Raw genomic sequence first — 20,304 nt, forward strand, 5'->3', positions numbered from 1 at the left:
GTTCGGAGAAACTGACTAAGAATTGAAACCTCGAAGCTATTTGCCAACACGTGTCTTACTTTTTGTCCTGCTGATATTTTTTAATTAAAAGTGAAACGAAGCTTCCTGTAATAATACCTCCACAACAGCTACTATCAATAGGAGTTGAACGTTTCCAAGCCGCCATTACGAGTAATGTGGCACAAAAAAAATGTGGCCTGGTACGAGCAACATGGAGGCTATGTTTCGTGGTTGTTTTGTGGATTGTTTTGTGGTAGTTATCGGAAGAAAATAGTTTTGATATGTTCCGGTGCAGTCATGGGCAGACAGCTTTCTGTTCCTACGTTCTAGATCAGATGGCTTTACATGTATATCTCCAAAAAGTAATTTGTGGAAAAAATGAGACCACTCGTACACGTACGGTTTCTTTCTGGTATCGGGAGCGGAAGTATTGCAATTTTTAAGCACAAAAACGTCCATACCATGCATTTTTTATTGGTGTTTAAACTTTTATTTGAAAAAAAGGGAGGGGGAATTTTTGGCGACCACAATTTGCCCTCTGGCGACCAAAAATTTATACTTGATCGCCAGTTGGCGCTCGTATTAAAAAGTTAATTTCGGACCCTGCATAGGCAACCCATATATAGCTCAGTTAGTTTTCAAATACATGCCCTCAAAAAACCCATATGATTTCCACATAATGACTGTGTAAACATATTCAACTGAGCAATGGGAGGGGATTGCCTTTAGTTACTAGCTACTACCATTAAACCCTTACTGTACAGGCCCTGTCCAATAATGTCAGTATTTCCTAAATTAATATGCAGCAAAGCCACTGTTTGACATTTTCAAAAGCTTTAATAAAAATGACCATTTAAAATCTCTGAAATTCTTGTAAATACAGCATTTATGTCTTATACAAAAAAAAGAAAAAAAAGATAACGTACTCGTTCAAAAATGACACAATGAAACAGAAGCCGTGAAGAACTACAAAAGCATCAAAGATAAATAAATTCTGAAATAATATTAAAAATCCTCATGAAAGATACTGTACATTCAGAGTCAAGAAATTTAAATCTAGAACTGTCCTAGTGCCTGTTTGCTACGATTTGCTTCCTGTGGCTTTGCAACATGCAGTCTTTAATTGGGGTCTTCTTATCTCCACACTTTTCATATTAATTTTTTGCACAACTTGACTTGGCAAAGGGCATTCTTTGGGAAACTTAGCACAAACTTTGCCTGAAAAAAAGGAAGAAGCAGAAAAGGAGAGTTAAAAGAGAAAAAGAAGTTTGAGCCTTTCTCTGACCCTGTGTTACAAAAAGTTTCACTATCAAAAAACAAGATAAAACAAGAGGCAAGACATAACCGGTATTTTAATTACCCTTGCATCAAGAGCCTGGTCAGACCGGGGTAGACCGGGGTCAAAGCCTGGCCCAAAAGCCTCGGTCAGCCTGGCGATTGGCCGAGCTGGCCAAGCGATAAAAATCTGGGGAAGCCGCGGCTAGCCCTTTGAAACTCAAAATTATTTTTGAATACAAATTCTCTAGACTGATCTCTGCATACATTTTGTTAAAGAGTTAGTCGAGAGAATTTGATAAAGGATCAAAGCATTTCTCCTTTGTGATCATTTTACTGATTCTCATAACCTTCTCTTGATAATGCATTGATTTTGTTGGTAAAAGATTGTTGTTGGTCACTCTTAGTTTTTATTTATTAATAAATATTAATTGTTTAATCTACAACTGATTTGTAACTTCCAGGTGCCCAGTTGCTTCCTATGGAAGTCAATGAAATTTACAGTGTAGTTTACCTTTTTCCTTTATTTTTTATCATGATAGTGTTCTAATGTGGAGCGGCAGCATGCTGTTATAGAATACAACGAGGCAGAGGGTTGTTTTGTGGTTCAAGATCTAAACTCAGCACATGGTACTTATGTAAATGATTGTCGTGTACAGAATGCAGCTGTGAGACTTGCCTCCGGTGATGTAATAAGGTTTGGATTTGGTATCCTTTTAAAAATGACAACAACAGTAAAAGAAAGTGTGTGGTGAGTGTAGTCCTAATTAATGCCCCAATATGACTGTTGTTGACAGTGACTGACATTTCGACAACCGACAACCTTAAGTCATAGTCAGTCAGAGTCAAAGTCAGTTGTATCTTTTCAGTTGATGATATTTGATATTTTGCTCAATATAGTTAAATGAAGTTACAATGCATACCTAATGTCTTTGATTACAGAACTTCCTTAACATGTGTACAACTACACAGGAAATGCAGGTTTTGAATTTCTTGTTGATTCATCCTCAACACTTCATTACCCATCCTTGGGTCTGTCTAAGCCATGGGAATCATACAGACTCTGTGTTCTGTCATCACCAATGGCAACATCACAGTTGGGTGGAGTCACCTCCCTTCCTTATATCAACACTGTGACACCAGTGAGTACTGATGGTGTATCACTGTATACAAGCACTGAACCAGTCAGTTTGCCTGAGACTGGTGGCTCAGTATCAGAAATAAGAGGCCCATCTGATCCAAAGGATAGTAAGTTGTTATGAATGCCAGCCTTCAAAGAAAGTCATTTCTGATAACTTGGGGGTGGTAGATTTTGCAATCAATCTAGTGTATATTCTTTTCTCAACTTGCTTGACGGGCAAGTAAAGATTTTTGGTGAAATTGAAATTTTAAAAAAAACCGAGGTAGATTATTCAGTCAGTGACACAGCTGCAGCTCGAAAGAAGAAACCCAGTACTTCCATTAGGAGTGGAACCTATGACCTTGTGGTTACTAGTTCAGATGCTCTACCACTAAGCTACATGAGACTCATGGGAGCTAAGGTTACTTAACTGGGTTCATGTGACAAACATATTGCATGCTGCTTGGACTAGAATATTGATATGTGATAGAAATGTGATGGCGAATTCAAGGCCTGGTATATATGGTACCTACATTCAGGTAAAAGGTTGATTCTCAGTTTTCCTTGTCTCCTAACCCTAATAATATAAATGCGTTAGAGCTAGGATACAAAGAAAATTGAGAACCAACTTAGGTTAAAATTTTATCGTGAGTTTAATTTTGACCTAGCTGTAACAAATATACAGTCAAGAGGTGTTTATTAATTGACTAAGTGACACAGGCAGCTCTGAAAAAAAATCTGACTGCTCCCAAGGAGCAAGGAGTAGAAACTATGATCTTCTGGTTACTAGACCATGCTCTATAAGGCTTATTGTAGTGTGGTTGTTTTTCAGGCTAATGTTAAGCCACACCCTCTCTGAGATCTCGCCCAACAAGTGCTGGTGTTACCAGGACTCGACCCAGCTCTGCTGGCAGAGAAAGGATACCTGGTCCTCCTGTTGCTAGAGGTAACTATCATCATCATTATCATCATTATTATCATCCAGCCTTTTCAGTTGGGATGCTGTGAATAATGATCTTATTCCATGCATTCCCGTCTGACATTGTGCTCGCAAGGTCCTCCCTGTTAATTCCGGAATTTCTCAAGATCATATCGTTGAATAAACACGGCCACTTAATTGGTTTCCGTAGAAGAAGGGATTGAATGATCGCCCCCTAAAACTATAATATACCGTAAAATTCCGAAAATAAGCCCCTTCAAATATAAGCCCCCCAAATCGGTAACGCAAAAAACTCTCTGTTAAGTCGCCCCTCCAAATATAAGCCCCCGGGGGCTTGTACTTGGAAAATTGCCCTCAAATACAAAGTAAAACAAAGCAAAAACGGTAAATTTACGTCCAACTATAAGGCTAGCCCAATCGATTTTGAAACGCAAATTTCCCTCCGTAGATAAGCCCTTCAAAAACGGCCTTTGAAAAATATGAGCCCCGGGGCTTATTTTCCAAATTTTATGGTACAATATTAAATGATAGTGCAAAATACAAGGGAAAGCAGTAAATACAAAAAAATGTTTGAGTGAGGTAGGGCAGCCAAAGAAGAATATTACATTTCCGTTAGCAAGAAGTTTAATGTGGTTAGTCCAAGAGTAAGAAATGAGAGGAAATGGAGTTTTTAGGAGAATGTTCACCAAAAATGGTACACTGCCCTGTATACTATTTAGGAATAGACTAATCAAGTTGGACATTCCTGATTAAAAGTGAAATTCTGAACATGACTGGACTAGTCTGGCCAGTCTGCATTTCTGATGGAGTTAAAGTTACAAAGATTTGTTTGTTTTGGTTGCTTATTTGCTTTATTTGCAGTGGGCAAATGAATGCAACAGATGAATTTTATGCCTTTATAAATTCGAGAAAACGTTCTGTTGGGGATGCAAACTTCTAAACAGAGTATGTGAAAGGGGTACCATTTGTCAACAGAGGGTGTACAAAATGGGTCCCTTTTTCGTGGAAAATGGTGTATAAGACGATAACGGGTTTGACCTCGGAGTGGAGCCTCCCCGTATAAACACTTGTTCAGTACACCCCCCGCCCCCGGACGCAAAGTCCTTGTGTAGAGCTATGAGTTATTTGAAATGGCGGATGCTATAGAAATATTATGTTACCTGGTAGGCCTATTTATCGTTTAAAATTGTCTCACAAAAGTCTTTGTCATTGATTGCTTTGTTTCGACTGCATACTGCTGGTCACGCGATGGTGTCAAGTAAGAACTATAATAATGTTAGTAATGTATTTCGTAATTGCTTCAGCTTGGTGCATTATGGAAGCCACAATGCATACTGCATATTTTTCAGGACAAAGGCTTAGCACGGACCCTTTTTTGACCTTGAAATTTATCCTTTTTTACATCGTCTACGGTTCTCAATTTTAGTGTAAAAAATTGAATCAATTTTGTGTGCTTACTTTTCCGACTAAATACCCTCAGAAATTGTTGTGTCACAACTTTCCAAATCTTATCCTTATCTTGCCTATCTTGTGTCACAGTTTGTTTTGTTTTTGTTTTTATTTTCTCCAGGAGGAGCGTCTGTTACGCATGGGTAATGAACTGAGCCGACTAGCTTCATACGAAGCAGAGTGTCATCGTAAAGATGGTGTCATTGCAGCTCTGAGAGATGAGGTTGTTGATCTGAAAGGAGTTATGCAGTCAAGTTGCAGTTTCAGGTCATTTGCTCTTGTTAGTGTCCACTTAAGACAGTGGTTAGCTTGTTCCAGGCTCTAAGATGGTCGGGTCTGTGAGAAAGTGCGAATGCGAAAATAGAACGGAAGGAAACCTCCTTTTTCCAGATTATGCGCTCATATTTTCGCGCGCCTTTCACTTACGCGTCATCCCTGCCGTCTGATAGTGAAATGATCTGAGAGCCTGGAACAGGCTAGACAGTGAGTGATCCATCTTCATAAAAATTTTATTGCAATTTGTTCTGAATAACCTTTACAAATTTGTTGAAAATGTACATCAGAAACCATGGTCGTGTAATCTTGTCGGTTGAAAGTAGTTCTTTGCATGTAGTCAATGAAGTAACTGACATCTGATTCAACTTGGCAATAAAAAAGACCAAAAATAGCTAACGTTGCTTATGTCGAATTGGTATCCGCATTTGACTTGCAGTGACGTATACGTTAACGGTACATCTTTTGTTTCCAATTCGAATTCTGGTTTGTCGTTCTAGTCAAGACGATAAAGTGACTGGTTTTGAGTAAATAGAAATTGCCTTTTAGAGCCCTTCTTTAAAGATGTTTTACTCGCATTGAAACGCGGTTTCTATTATAACAGAAGACAATATTCCTACCGCACATTTTCCTACCTGTGTACGGTCGCTAGATTCGAGAATTATTCTCTCTTGATTTGAGCCATGCTTCGGAGAAAAATGGTCAATTCTGAGAAGAAAAAGAAGGTACAAGGAACAAGGCAAATGTAAAAGAAGGCTCGGATGGACAAAGTTTAAGAAGATTGAAACGGATTGCAATTCTGGGTTTTTAAAACTAATTAGCCTTACAGTTATTCAAAGTTGTTTGCAGCATTTAATATACTGCTTAGAAGGCATGGTTGTTTGACAAGAAGTTGTAAGTTTGTCATTTATAAGTAATTTCTTTGCTAACGTTAAGTTTCATAGCGCAGGGGCGCCAAACGAGAATATAGTTCAAAACCACTTAAACATAACATTGTCAAACGTATTTTAGTATTTAAACTGTAGATATAGGCATATTTCTATCCTCTAAAAATTTTTCACACGTTCGGATTTCCTAGCTGAAGGTCTAGTGATCCGAAAATTCAGAAAATTATGCGGATCAAAATTTACCTTTTCGAAAATTTCAGCCAGAAAAAAGGCCCCCGACTTTTTAGGGTACAAATCCGTTAAAAATTGGGCAATTATACCATTTTTTAGATGTTCGAAAATCCTAGGAGAGGCAGGCAAGCAAGAAATTTTACAACGAATGTTCTGAAAATTCAAGTTCTCAAATCGTCTTCCGAACAGATATTTTCCGAAAATGGACGTTGGGTGTCCCTGATAGCGAATTAGGAGGCGTAACTTACAATATTGGCAAAATAAACTAAAACCGTCTCTCCCAGAAAAAGCAGTGAAAAGAACCAAAAACAACAACTCGTCAGGTTTATCAAATTTTTTGGTAAGTTTTTTAGCCGCCCACGGCTTACTGCACGACAACAACGTGGCATTCTCTAATGCAACGTTTTATGGGGTGTTAACCCGTAAGCTGAACATTCGTTAAGGAATTCTACTCTTGGTAAAGTCACCTGCATTTGACATATTGAACAATATAAAAAAATCCGTGACAATTCAATATTTGAAAGGATTCGAAAATCGTCTTATTGGTAACTCTTTGCTACTGTCGCCTTTGTGATTGCTAAGCTATTGCAAAGCCGCTTGTGATCACTTTAAACAATCAAAATGCTGTTTGAAATCATTTCACGACCATTATGTGATGCTTTCTATTTTTACTATTATCAGAGCTGGAGGAGAGGATTCAGCGTTTTCTAATGCAAGTATAATTCATCAGCTTCGTGAGCCAGTATCGCAGTTGCAAGCGATTGTACAAGAAAAGGAAGAAAACGAGAAGGCAGCAGCGCAGAAACTAGCGATGTACCAGAATCAACTGCACGCCAAAAACGATGAAGTTGCTACTTTAAAGGACCAATTGCAGGCACAGGTTTGTCCTAAATATTGCCAGTGGAGATACTCTCCATGATGCCTATACGGGGAGGCCCCGCCCAAAAGGGGAACCTTTTTCAGGCTTCGGGTATATGTACAGGGTAAGGATTTCGTGAGTTGAAGTATAATGTATGAAAGTGTCGGGAAAATCGTCTTTTTTATGGATGTTCAGAAGGGGCTAAACTTGACTATTTCGAGCCGACGCATCTTACGGCCGTATCAATTTTATTTTATCAAACGCAAAGCAAGAAGATTAACTGATAGTAGGTATGAGATAGGGGTACCATTGGTCAATGGAAGGTATACGAAAAGGACTACCTTTTCTGCCAAAAAATGGTACATTAAAAGGTAACAGTTTGGATAAGGCCTTTACCTATGGAACGTTGTTGAATCCTGATTATATGAGCTTTGCTTCTACAATTATGAAAAGGGTTTTGAGGGTGTTTTAACTAGCCGGCCGTAAGCAAGATTATAGTTGTTATTATGATTAATAAACATCGTACTTGTTCTCAATGAGGGATGGCAAAAGCACGGTAGAAGAGTATTAATTATAGCTGGAGTGTGGTGAAACAGGGAATGATTACAAGCAGAATGTTTTCAATCTGCGTGTTGCTTCATGTGCTTTAAGCGCCGGCAACCGGAATTTTACTTGAGTTACTATGAAAAACTATAGAGAAAGTAGGCTTACTGCAGTAAATTTAAGGAGAGAATTTTTCAAGGCTTTTTTTTTCAATGAAGGAGGAAGGATTAGCACAGTTGGTTAGTACGCAGCCTTCTGTGCGGGAGGTCCTGGAAGTCGGGAGTCAGGTCGTTTCCCTGTTAATGCCCTGACGCCACCAGATTTGTATTGCTAAGTGTTTTAACTCTTATAGAGACAATTTGCCCAAAATTAGGGCGAGGCCACTAGGCAAAAGGCAAAAACACTACTTCCAGTTGACGTGCATCGTTTCAAAATGTCCTTTCTTAAGCTCACTATTGAACCGTTGGAACTAAAGCTACAAAGCAGCTTAAGCAACTACGACGGCGACGGCTACGAAAACATCACTTAAAAAGTGAATTCGCGTGGCTTTAAACTTTATCGCGCTTATTCCATCTCGTTCAATTCGTCAAATATTGACAAATTTTCCAAGAGTTGAACTCTAAAAGACTGATCGAAGTTCAGAGAAAGAAAAAGAAGGTCGTTGTCTTGTGTTCACGTCCTTCACAAAACGTGAAATCAGGAAGTTTCACGTCGTAGTCGTGCAGTGACGGCAAAGAAATGTACAAAAAAAGCGTGATGCACGTGCAAAGTTGTTGTTTTGCCAATCTAAACCAATTGCTTTTTTGCTGTTCTCGTTGACGTCGCCGTCGTCGTTGCTTAAGCTCCCTTACATGTCACTAAAAACGACAACGTTCAAAGTGTCCAATCTCCTTTTAACATCCTGTATAGTATTTTTCACTTAAGGGTTAATGAGGGGCACCCAACGACGGTTTGCTCCTAAATACATTGAAAACACTTTTTAGGCTATCCAGAGTACTTTAAGATATCTAGAAAAGCATTCTAAGCGGCGTTGTAAAATTTGTATCTGTTCGGTCATCCTAAGGGAACATGAGTCTTTTCGAAATTTCAAGGGCTTCAGTATTATTTTCCCGAACATTTTAGATGAAATTTGACGTATTACGAAAGTGAGACATTTTCTTATTCATATCTCCATCACATGTTTCCTTTTTTCAATGAAAAATAACCTAACTTGGGAAGTAAAATGCGAAAATTAAACTTCAGAAAATCGTAGGGAATTTATTAGATACGCTTTGAAAATTGTTTATGAATGGAACGGTCATCTAGAAATTTTTAGCCGTCGTCAAGTGACAGATAGAACATTCTAGGGAATAGTTGCTTTTCCAAACAGATATTTTAAACAAAACAGTCTTTGGGTGCCCCTGGGTTAATAAATATGTACAAACTGTATGTAACAATCAAGCTTTCTTTCTCTTATTTGCAGCTGGGAAGGCAAAAGGCCCCTAAAGAAGTGGAGAAAGAGGCACAAAAATTAGAACAAGAGCTTTATGCAACAAAAGGGGTAAGAATTGAGTGATCTGTTATAAAGGTCTTCCCATCTGAAACATCACCTTTTTTTATTTTAGAGTTCTAGGTTTAACACCTTGTAATCGGTCTTATAATTAGTAAACAGCCAGTACATAGGTACAGTTTCCATCGTGTTTCATTTTCCATTATGTGGAATAATGATTAAGGATGTACTAAAGAATTAGTTAATTTAACTATCTTAGCCATTTCTCCAAGAGCCTGTTTACATGGAGGTGGGGGACCCAAGGCAGGTGAGGTAACCCGCCTGTCCTTATAATATCTCATTTTAATTTGATCATGTTTACATGATAGGTGGGGTGACCCGCCACATCTTACTACACCTACCTGGGGTCCCCCACCTCATAAACAGTCGCTAAAATCATGTGCTGCTCTTCATTGAAATTGCGCCCGCAGTGAAATATTAAATTCACTTGTCAAACGCTACCAAGGACCTTTCATTTGGTCAAAAGTCAGTAGTGAGCTCAGAAACTTGACAAGCCTCAAAGCATTCAAGAAACACATACGCGGTGTGGACCTTTCTAGCCATATAGATAATAATAGTAACTGCTGTGACTTGTGTAAATTCTGAGTCATGAACATTTGTATATAGTTTTAGGTTTTAGGTAAGATCATTAAAATAAAAGTCATGTAATAGATTAGGGCCAGTATTTAGGAATGTGTCCCCAGTTAGCTAATATAACTGTTGAACTAAATACATTGACAATAAAATAAAGTTATTATTATATTTGTTATTATTATTATTAGTAGTATTATTATTATTATTATTATTATTATTATTATTATCATTAAACGCTTAAAACTTTTTAGTACATTTTTTTATTACATACATACGCAACGGAGTGTTAGAGATATGTTAAGCCTATATTTTTCAGATGTTTACAGGATAATTTGGTAGGCTTAATTTCATAGAAATTGGTCAAATATTCGCAGAGTTAAGACGCTATGAGGGATTAATTCATGGCAAGCCTTACATAACTCTAATCAACAATGTTTTTTTTTTAGGTACATGATAACCCCCTTTGGCGGGTTACTTTAACTCCTCAGTATTAACTCCAAACCTGGGGTGATTTTTACTCCTGAAAAAGAGTTCTTTAATCTCCTTTTTGGAGTAAAGATAACTCCGAAAAAAATAACTCTACTGTAAGGAGTTAAATTAACCCAACTAGAGCTGTTATTATAACTCCTTGAAAATTACTGTGTGCTCTTAAACTTCCGCTGTGACTATATTACGCTTGCAAATACGTGCAGCTAGCGTGCAACAGGAAGTTCGTTTACTTGTTTACTTAGTGTAATAGTTTCGGCTTTTGAGCTTTTGTGTTGTTGATACATCTTTATGTTTTGAAAACAAAACGAGACAAATGTCCTTTCAGGAATGTCAATAAACTGAATAGTTATGTTTCCCTGTAGTTTCTTAGTTAATACCAAAGAAGTCTGGATTGTCCAAAATCAAGCATGTTTTATCAGAAATTAAATATCCTTGTTTCTGTTAATACTCTTGTCTTTCGCAAAATTTCTGTTATTTTTTTCTTATTCCGTTGTTTTTAATGGGGTCATAATTCGTTCTATATTGTCTAAATGTCTAGGTTTGTTCTGATCTGAGCGGCTGACAGGTTTTCAGAGTCCGTTGAAGTTTAATGAATGTCAAGCCACTTGAAAAAAACATGTAAATTTTCTGCACAGGGCCACACAATATTTTAGGTTTATCGGGAAAGTCACACTTTAAATTTTTGCGGAAAGTAAAGCGTCCAAGTTTCCACGAAAACAGCTACTGGAAGAAGCTAATACCAACAGTAATCACAGTTTTATTTCGTTGTAGTTGTACATGTGATAATTTCAATACATGCTTGTATTGCAAGCTCGTTAGTGCAGGTAATTCCTTGTAACTAATTGCTCGTTTACTTAAGTAGCTTTGTCCTTTTCTGCCGGTTTTACATGCATTAAGTTTAGCCGTAGGATTATTTGTAAACGGCTTGCATAGACAGTTCATTGAGATGGATCATTTGCGCATCGTTACCCAAACCTGTATTCAAACAGTGTCGACTATTGTCTGTTCGTGTGAATGAGAGTACCAATTATGTTATTTTACTTCTTTGATTTCGTTTTTTGCCGTTTTCAGAAACTTCAAACCACAGAGAAGCAATTGAAGGAAAGGATTAAAACCATCGCTGATTTAGAACACGAGTTAGAGAAGATGAGAGATCATCTCAGCGAAGGAAGACAGGTTAGTTGCCATAGCACCTAGACTTGAATATCCCGGATGTTGTACCTGAATCAGAGCAAGTCTGACCACATTGCGGAAGGTCATAATATTACCAGATTTTATAATTCTCTTAACAGGAGTCGAGCCTATGGCCTTCTGGTTATTACCTTTTTATAGGAAATTAACGCTTCACGAATTCAAGTCGCGTTTATTTCCTAAAACGGTAATTTTCCCGCCGGTAACATGGAGCGTAGCCGCCCACGAAGGTGTTTTAGGGGAGCTCGTATTTCGTCCGTCCCCACAAACGCCTGCTCAACCGAGAACAACATTCCTTTCTCAAGCTAAGCCAATCACATTGTACCTTCCAAATTCTGGAAGGTTGACTTCGACCGCAGAGTAACCCGATGTTAGTCGATCTGCATAAAACACTGGGACAGCTTTATGACCTATAATAAATGTTAGACTCAGAGCGACAAAAGCAAGATTTAGTCAGATTTTAGAATAACCCGTGCACTGCATAACCTTAGCGATAGCCTGCTAGAGCACCCGGTTTTTTCTGCTCTAGTTTCACCCGCCGAGAAAAACCTTCGGAGGGAGAGAAGCGACACCCGGAAATACGTCTGCGGCTCGCAGGCTAACTTAGCGAAGGAACGAAAAAAAGGAAATAGGTAACTCTAGGGTCGCGCTTTTACACTACCACGAGATTATGAGTCGTGTTTAGCGTGTCAAAACTTTATTTCACTTTATTTCGAAACTGTTGATTGGTCACTTACCACGCAAATAAAACAATGAGAAAATAATGTTGTTCTCGGTAGAGCAGGCGTTTGTGGGGAGGGACGAAATACGAGCTCCCCTAAAAACGGCTGCATGGGAGGCTATGTGAAGTGTTGATTTACGCGACCTTGAGATTTCCATTATTTTGGATACACTTCGGACATTCTTCACACGTACAAAAGAGGAGTGTTTTATAAGGATGGAGATCCGCCAGCAACAGTGAAACTGCGAAGAACCCTCGAAGTGGCCAGACTTCTTCGTTAGACTCCCTTCCTGCGTTAGGGAAAGTACCTCGAACAAAGTTTCCATTTCAGATTATACGTTTAAGGCCCAGTTCAAACGTCGAACTTTTCATGTACCGATTCTAATCCCTTCAATTAAGAACATGAAGAGATCGACATTTGAATTAATTTAGTGCGACATTTTAAATTTAGTTCGACCCATGAATTAAGATCGAGTGGCCCACATGGGTTTTTCGACTGTAGAGCGACTACGTTTCAAACTTCAAACTTCGAAATTTCATGTGCCGAAACTAACGCATAAATTACTAAATTCATTTCACTGATAAGCACTGTAGACCATTGTACATCGTGAAAGCGAATTAAGTCCGACTAATTAAGTTCGACGCCTGAATTAATCGTCGAATTGTTGTCATTTGTGCCGACCCAAATAGGTATTAAGTTTGGTACACACAAAGTTCGACGTTTGAACTGTGCCTAACTTTGTTTCTGTTGTCTCAACAAGTTTAGTTTCTTTGTGAGCATCCCGTTAATTTTCTCCATTTTGAACTGTTATTTTCTCTTCCTCGTTAATTTTCTTTATTTCAAAGTCGTTTTCCTCTAAAGTCGCGTTAATTTCCAATACCATAATTTCATGAAGCTTTAATTACCCAAAATAGGGTAGTCCACATGCTCTACAACTGAGCTTCAAGCAACTTGAGGACAATAAGACCATTGAGCTGGGTTCACTGAGGAACACCTTGTAGGTTGTGACAATGTAACATCGACCCAGGGGAGGTTTTGTGTCCAGCGGTTTTTAGTAAAAATAAGGGTTAGTGGTGGTTGCTCAGTCTTGATTGCGGGCTCAAAAACCTCCCTTAGGTTGATCTTATTTTGTATTTACCCACCTTGTATACTTAAATAAGTCCCATAATGCAGTTCGACAAAAACCGACCCAGTCCCACCCACGCTTAACCTTGAAAATGACCCAGTCAGGTAATCAGTAAACAAACCTTCTCTCTTAAAAGAGCGACAAGGCGATTCAGCAGGAACTGGATCACGCTAAAGCTCAGTGTCTGGACGCACAAAGAGCTGAGAAACTGCTCAAGGTTGACTTTCATCAACTGGAAAAAAGAGTAAGTGAACTTGGATTTTACAGTAACGCATTTTATTGAAGCACTGATGACATGGCTTTTTTGAAACAATGAAACAATGTTGCTAGGGAGAATACTCCCTTACATCAGTTTTATGGGTAAAGGGGTTAAGTTTTTGGTCGCCTTTTGGTTTAAAACAGAAAATAGCATTTCAACCGTTTGGGTTTGATATAGGGCATGGTTTTGTGCTTTCTGTGGAATTGTGTATCCATTAGTGTCTTTTATCATTCGCCATTCTACAGACTTGATTTTAAAAAGAGCAGGAAAAATCAAATATTTTGCTCTGAAATATTTGTAAAGAACGGCTTTACTATCCCCAGCTTCTTGTAGCTTGCAAGTAAGCAATAACATTCTGGTATAACAAATGACATTCTCAGCCAACAGTTAGAGGCAAATTTCTTGGATAAAATCCGCAGTATTAACATGTCCTTTCCTAAAGGTTACACTTCACACTCCCCCGGCAATTTGTTATATCAGGCTGTCATTTTATTTGGGTATCACGGGAATTAGGTCACGTGCAAGCGAGTAGCCAAAGCAAGAGAGAATGATCTAGTTCATTCTCTCTTGCCAAAGCGATTCACAAAATGGGAATAGGTGGGGCTTACAGAAATTTCTTCAAAATGGCTGTGCATTTATGTCCTTCCGTAGTTTGATCGTTTCCGGCGGAAGTTGGTTGAACACACATTCCGCGGCGATGTTCAAAGAACAGTTGATCATGAAATGGATGACGATGAATTGCTTGATCACGTGAGGAATCTGGCTCAAGAGAAGTTAACTCTAGTGGAAGAAATCCAGCACTACGCAAACTCAGAAAGTGAAGTGAGTTCAGTATTTACTGAAGAGCCTCGTTTGTTTTGAGTGTGAACTTTACCCCGAACATGACTTTTTTCATTTTTTTTTTCCTTTAAAACTGCCTTCTCACTTCTCCCCTCCTTCAGAAAACGAGAGGGAGTTGTGCGCTTCGTCACCCACATCCACGGCTTTTTCCCTCAAACGGAACGAGCTCCTCTTTCCCCTACCCCACCTCTCTCCTCCACCCCAACTAATACTCGCGTTATCCGGATAACACTGGGAAAATTAAACATCAATTATTTTTATGTGATTAAGAAGATGGGTTTTTTCATAACAGTTCCTTCGCGCGGAGGTTTTATTAGGGGGTGTGGTTAACTGATCTGTGAGCCTTAAATGTTATCCTTCGGTTAAGAGATTCCGCGTTTTCCCACCGTAAAAAAAAACTCCTACGTTACGTTACGTTACGTGACGTAACTCCTAATTAGAGGCTGAACTAAAACTGAAAAACTAAAGTTCCGCACCCCCCCCCCCCCCCTCCACACTCTTAAATTTGTCAGTCAATAGCGACCCTTCTGCCGCAGCCTTTTTTAATTTCTTAATTCAGTTGATGTTGTCGCTCATGGACGTACGACAGCAAGCTTGCTAAATCTGAATAAATGTGTTAAGAACTGAAAAGGTTTCCTCTTTTGGTAATGATCAGCTTTTTAATCATTTACCCTTTTTGCTTTCTTTGACCATGGTAGAAAGAAGCAAAAGACAAAGACTTAAAAGATTCAACGGGTGAACTGAGGAAACATCTAGAAGGCATGCTGGTGAGTAAATCACAGGACACCCAACATTAGTCCTCTTAAGGCTGGTTTTCTCTAGCGACGGAGTCGTAAACGGAATCGTAAAAGCGCTTACGACTTGTTGAAAATAAAAAATCGGAGTCGTCAGCAGTCATAAGCGCGATGGAATTGGAGTCGGAAGAAGCAGAACGTTTTCATTTTCTTCTTACTCCGCTTATGACTCCGTCGTTTACGATCAAGTAAAACCAGATTGTTGGAGTTGGAAGCATAAGCGGAAGGATCAACCAATCACAATGCACGTTCCCACGCTTTGTGATTGGTTTAGTTCTTCCACTTCAGCTTATGACTCCGACAACCTATTTTTCACTTGATCGTAAGTGTCGGAGTCGTAAGCGGAATCAGAAGGCTCTTTTCACTAGATCGTAAAGTTCTTGGCTTCTGATTACGACTCCGACTCCGTCATTATTGAAGACCAGCCTTTATGGTGCACAACATTCTCAACAATCATAAGTAAAATTTATCGAGACGTTTGCAATAACAGAATTGCAGGTTACCGTGTTATTGCATGTCATTATAAGATTATACAGCAAACGAGGTAACAACTCAATTCACAACTCTAAATCTGAACGCGCGAAAGTGTGAAGTGTCACAGACATTTTTTGTAAAAGAGAGGAGGATAGAGAAGTTAAGAAAATGCAATTTTGGTACATAGATGTTACCTTGGGAGCATTTGAAACAGGTAAACTTATATTTTTCATCAACTTATAACCAGCTGACAAGTCTTCACATTTTTATGGGAAATCTCTTTGTAAAGTCTCAAAAATGTCACAACTTACCTATTTTATGGCGGCAAAGAATGCCTTCCGCCATAAAGCAGGGATTACATCTCACTCTCTAAAACGATGCCTTTTATTTGTAATCTATTGGGCTAAAAATGCATCATTTATTATAAAGACTATACCATTGAATTTTCATAATTTTACTTCGTGGACCGTGCTTTATAGGTTATTATACATTCCAGGAGTTTTTCTAGTAATGTTTTCACGATAGTGGGAACTTCATTGAAAGTAGTATTAGCAGTCGTTTTGTTACGTAAACTCATGTTAAGAAAGATCATACATTTCTATGCAGTGTTTTCCGGAGACGGTCTGAACAGCAAAAAAGCTGTACTTTTTATTACTTAAGCTCGTATTCAGAAAGATCGTTTATTTCTCTGCTTTGTTTTCCAAAGACGCTCTGAACAACAAAGAAGCTGTACTTTTTATTACTTAAGCTCGTATTCAGAAAGATCGTTTATTTCTCTGCTGTGTTTTCCAAAGACGCTCTGAACAGCAAAGAAGCTGTACTTTTTATTACTTAAGCTCGTATTCAGAAAGATCGTTTATTTCTCTGCTGTATACTCCATCGGATCAACCCAACATTTTGCCCCAAGTGAGACGCAAATGTTAACGTTGAGTTAGGGTAGTGGTAGGTGGGCAGTTTCCCGGAAACCTAAATTGGTCCACTCCATCCATAGAAACGACTGTCAAAGTCAGGTCGGACATGCACTTCGCTGGAAGAAGAGCTGACTTTAGTTGAGGAGCTTACAACGCATGATTCACTGTCATGGATTAAGGTAAGATTATTATAACAAAAAGTTTACCTACTTAAAGCTCCTTATCCGGCTTTGGAATTAAAGAACGAAGATCGCGAAAATAGGTGCCTAAAAAAGAAGGGGAGAGGATGAGGTTATTATTTTCCATCTTTAAACAGAGAGATCTACCAGCCTTGGAAATGTTTTCATTTACTATCAATGGTTAAAATTATGATTGTTATTAGATAGCTTTTGTATTTCTTATAAATAGGTTAACAGAGTTTTTGCATTGAAGATTTGATTAGTTAAAACCATAAATAGAAGAGAGATTAAAAACAGGTCGCCCTTGGAAACACTACCATTGTTAATCAAGTTTATCATGGTGCTTTGCTTCTATAGCCCCGTGCAAACGAACGCAACATTGTTGGCAAAAAACTCCCAGCATTGTTGGATTTTACATGTTACGTCCGTTTGCATACCCTGTTGCACGTTGTTACGTGTTGTTGGGATCTGTTGCATCCGTTTGTACACCAGTGCAACATAGACTACGAGTAGTCTCCATTTTTCCTCAGGGATAGTAGAGCGAGTGAAACGCGAACGCACGTGAAAATCACCCCACGCGAGAAAAGGCGACACGCGGCGGGGAGAGAGAAAAATGAGGCGCGTGTCGCCTTTTCTGGCGAGGGGTGATTTTCACGCGCGCTCGCGTTTCGCTCGCTCTACTATCCCTGAGGAAAAATGGGGACTACTCGTAGTCTAAGTGCAACACGGACGCAACAACACGCAACATTGTTGGCGCAACAATGTTGGAAATCATTGCCTCCCTTTTTCAGGTAGCTTATGACCAAATAGCCCACGTTCGATGTATTAAAATTCTAACATGACTCTGGGGCTCTCTGGTCATTTTTCTATACTTTTGGTTTGGTTTGTGCTCAAGTCTCTTCTGGGAATTACCAGACGATGGATTCGTGAAAAATTTCCAATTTTGTCCCTAAATTCTCGGAGTCATGTTAGAATTTAAATATATCGTCTTAACGGCCGTGCTCGCCATCAGATCCTCCACAGCTTCGTTGGTTAAAAGGTCGCAATAGTGATGTGAACCGAGCGAGAGAATGGCATCTTTGTTTTCACTAAAAGTAGATAGGGAGAAAAGGGCTTTGTGGAATGAATTGTAACGTGGACTTTTTATTTTATTTTTTCAGGATTTTGTTTGTAAGACGCTGTCTAACGAGGCTGTTTGGCAGCAAAAGGCTGAAGACGCTCTGAAGAGAGCCACAGAGGATTCCGATTCTGGTGAGTAAAAACTTCGGGGTACCGAACGTCGCCTTCGGCAAATCTTCGTGCAACATTATGGTGAGGTTTTGGAGTCTTTTCTTAAAATTTCGAAAGAGCAGAAAAGGCCGAAAACCTGTATCACAACTACCGAGCAACTCATCTGTTTTTGCTTTAATTTTGGCAGAGACGTCTATCAGCGTGGAAGATATGTGTCGCCAGTTAAGAGATCAGAAGGAAGAGTGTCGGAAACTCAAGGGAAAGTAAGAATTCCAAGCTCACTGCACTCATTTTTACTCTTAAAGAGCCTATGTCTGTACAAGGATATTTCTGTTTTAGGTCAATTCTGTGCCGAAGCTACTACTTAGAACCTTTACCCCAAACACAAAAAAAGAAGATATCAAGCAGATTTCATGGGCGTTTGTCACATGGCGGCCATATCAATTTCGGTTTTCTGGGCTTTTCCGTCTGCTCTCAGGCAAAAGCCGTTTTGGGTTATGAATCGTCTTTAAAGTGCTGTACTCGATTGTCGAAAATGATGAGAAGCTTCCGCTAACAGTTTTGCTTTGCCGTCATTATTTTTGCCAATGGAGTGTTCGTGTGAGCTGTACGTTCGAGAAGAATAAAAATGTAATCGTCTAATTCCAGTCCTAGCATTGTTTAACCCTAAAACAGGAAAAAAAAACGTAAATAGTTTGATGTAGAGGCTCAAACACAGGGCGCAGAGGAGTTATTTGTAACCTTGATTGCAGTTTTAAAATGTTACAGTTCGATTCGCGATTCGCCTTTGTTTACCGCAGAATCGAATATGAACTTGACCTATCAAACTGTCATGCGATTAGCTGCTGTTATTCGTCCACAGTCATTAGCTTCAGCGGTTTTCTGGAGCATGCCATAATATTTTATCAGGTTTATAACACCGAATGACGGTTTGCTCGATTCAACAGTATAAAAACAAATGCGATACTAGGGTATAAACTGCAACCTCGATCCGTCTGTTTTTGATCTCAATAGAACACAAGGGTAGATTTTAAGTGTCTTCATAGCAAACAACAGTAGAATTTTTCAGATCAGTTAATAATAATGATAATAATAATGGTAATTGAAGTACTTCTATAGCGCTATTTACATAAAAATGATCAGTAGCGCTTTACAATAATTCACTTAAAAATCTATTCTAAAATGATATAACTGTACAATGTAAAATGTGAAATGTAAAATGCAATTGACTAAAAATTAATTAATTAATAAATCAATGAAATAAAGATATAGTATAATACAATAAAATCAGATCAAATTAGCTAAAAAAAGGTCCAGATGAAATCGAACTTCTAGTCTAACCTATGCGAAGAAGGTACGTTTACGTTTAAAAATAGTTAATGAATGAAATTCGCGCAATTCAGCAGCCTAACTATTCCACAAACATGGCGCAGCAGCATAGAAGGATCTGGCACAAAGCGTAGAAAGCATTTTCTCTTTAGGCGGCTCAAGTAGAAGACTACTATTTGATTTGATATTGTAAGAGGACTTCGATCTAACACTAATTAAATCCCTGATATATGGTGTTGCAAGTCCATGAATTGCCTTGAAAACTAAAATTGACTTCTTAAAATGGATACGAGCGCGAACTGGCAGCCAGTGAAGATCTTAAAGTGCTGGTGTAATATGAGAATACTCGCCGATGTTCATAGCAAGTTCTGAATACGTTTCAATTTGATGACAATCTGTGACTTAGGTTAACCATACAAAAAAGTGTTACAGTTCTTCATTAAGCTGGAAAAGCTATGTAAATTCAATAATTTGGGTTGTTTTTGTGTCGATGGAAGACTAGTTTTGTAAGTAAAACAAATTTCAATAATTTTCTTTTCTTCATTGTGTGTAGGATTGCAGAAATGGAGGAGACGCACCAGGAAGTCGTGTTAAAGTTACGAGAGGACATGAAGAGAGAGGAAGAAAAACACATTTCCCGCGCAGTGGCTCAAGTGAGATCTGAGGAAGAAGAAAAACAGCGTGAAATGATGCATGAGTTTAAACAAAAAGAGCGAGAGCGGATACAAGCAGCAGTGGATGCGGAGAGAAAAATCATGGAGTCACAACGTGGTAGCGTTACCCAATTACAACAGGTACTGAACAAATGCTTAAAGGCCTGTTTCAAAAATGCGATAATACTGTTCGTTGTCCCTCCGAAGTTTTGCATAAGCATTGTTTTCAATTTCTCTTGTGACTTATAATCGCCCCAAGAGAAATTGACGGAATGCTTCAGCAGAAGTTTAGAGGGACGACAACCAAGACTATGATATTTTTAAAAAAGGCCTATTCGCGAAGATGTCAGTCACTGGAAATAGGCCATCAAATTTAAAACAACAGTGGGAGCTGCCACCAAATTAAGT

At 38.7% G+C, this 20,304-nt stretch overlaps 1 protein-coding gene across 1 annotated transcript in view; it reads left to right on the forward strand.

Moving 5' to 3' along the window:
• The first annotated feature begins 211 nt into the window (after positions 1-211).
• Positions 212-20,304, forward strand: part of LOC140924970 (forkhead-associated domain-containing protein 1-like) — a 38,758-nt gene continuing 18,665 nt past the window's right edge. The window contains exons 1-16 of the mRNA XM_073374963.1: positions 212-253; positions 1,818-1,983; positions 2,248-2,523; positions 2,683-2,816; positions 4,906-5,064; positions 5,926-5,951; positions 6,857-7,055; positions 9,040-9,117; positions 11,260-11,364; positions 13,364-13,471; positions 14,138-14,308; positions 15,025-15,093; positions 16,586-16,684; positions 17,845-17,935; positions 18,102-18,177; positions 19,797-20,037. Of these exons, the coding sequence (XP_073231064.1) occupies positions 212-253; positions 1,818-1,983; positions 2,248-2,523; positions 2,683-2,816; positions 4,906-5,064; positions 5,926-5,951; positions 6,857-7,055; positions 9,040-9,117; positions 11,260-11,364; positions 13,364-13,471; positions 14,138-14,308; positions 15,025-15,093; positions 16,586-16,684; positions 17,845-17,935; positions 18,102-18,177; positions 19,797-20,037 (2,040 nt within the window). The remainder of the gene's footprint in view (positions 254-1,817; positions 1,984-2,247; positions 2,524-2,682; positions 2,817-4,905; positions 5,065-5,925; positions 5,952-6,856; positions 7,056-9,039; positions 9,118-11,259; positions 11,365-13,363; positions 13,472-14,137; positions 14,309-15,024; positions 15,094-16,585; positions 16,685-17,844; positions 17,936-18,101; positions 18,178-19,796; positions 20,038-20,304) is intronic.

This window comes from Porites lutea, chromosome 1 (genome assembly GCF_958299795.1).
Source record: "Porites lutea chromosome 1, jaPorLute2.1, whole genome shotgun sequence".
Lineage (NCBI taxonomy): Eukaryota > Metazoa > Cnidaria > Anthozoa > Scleractinia > Poritidae > Porites > Porites lutea.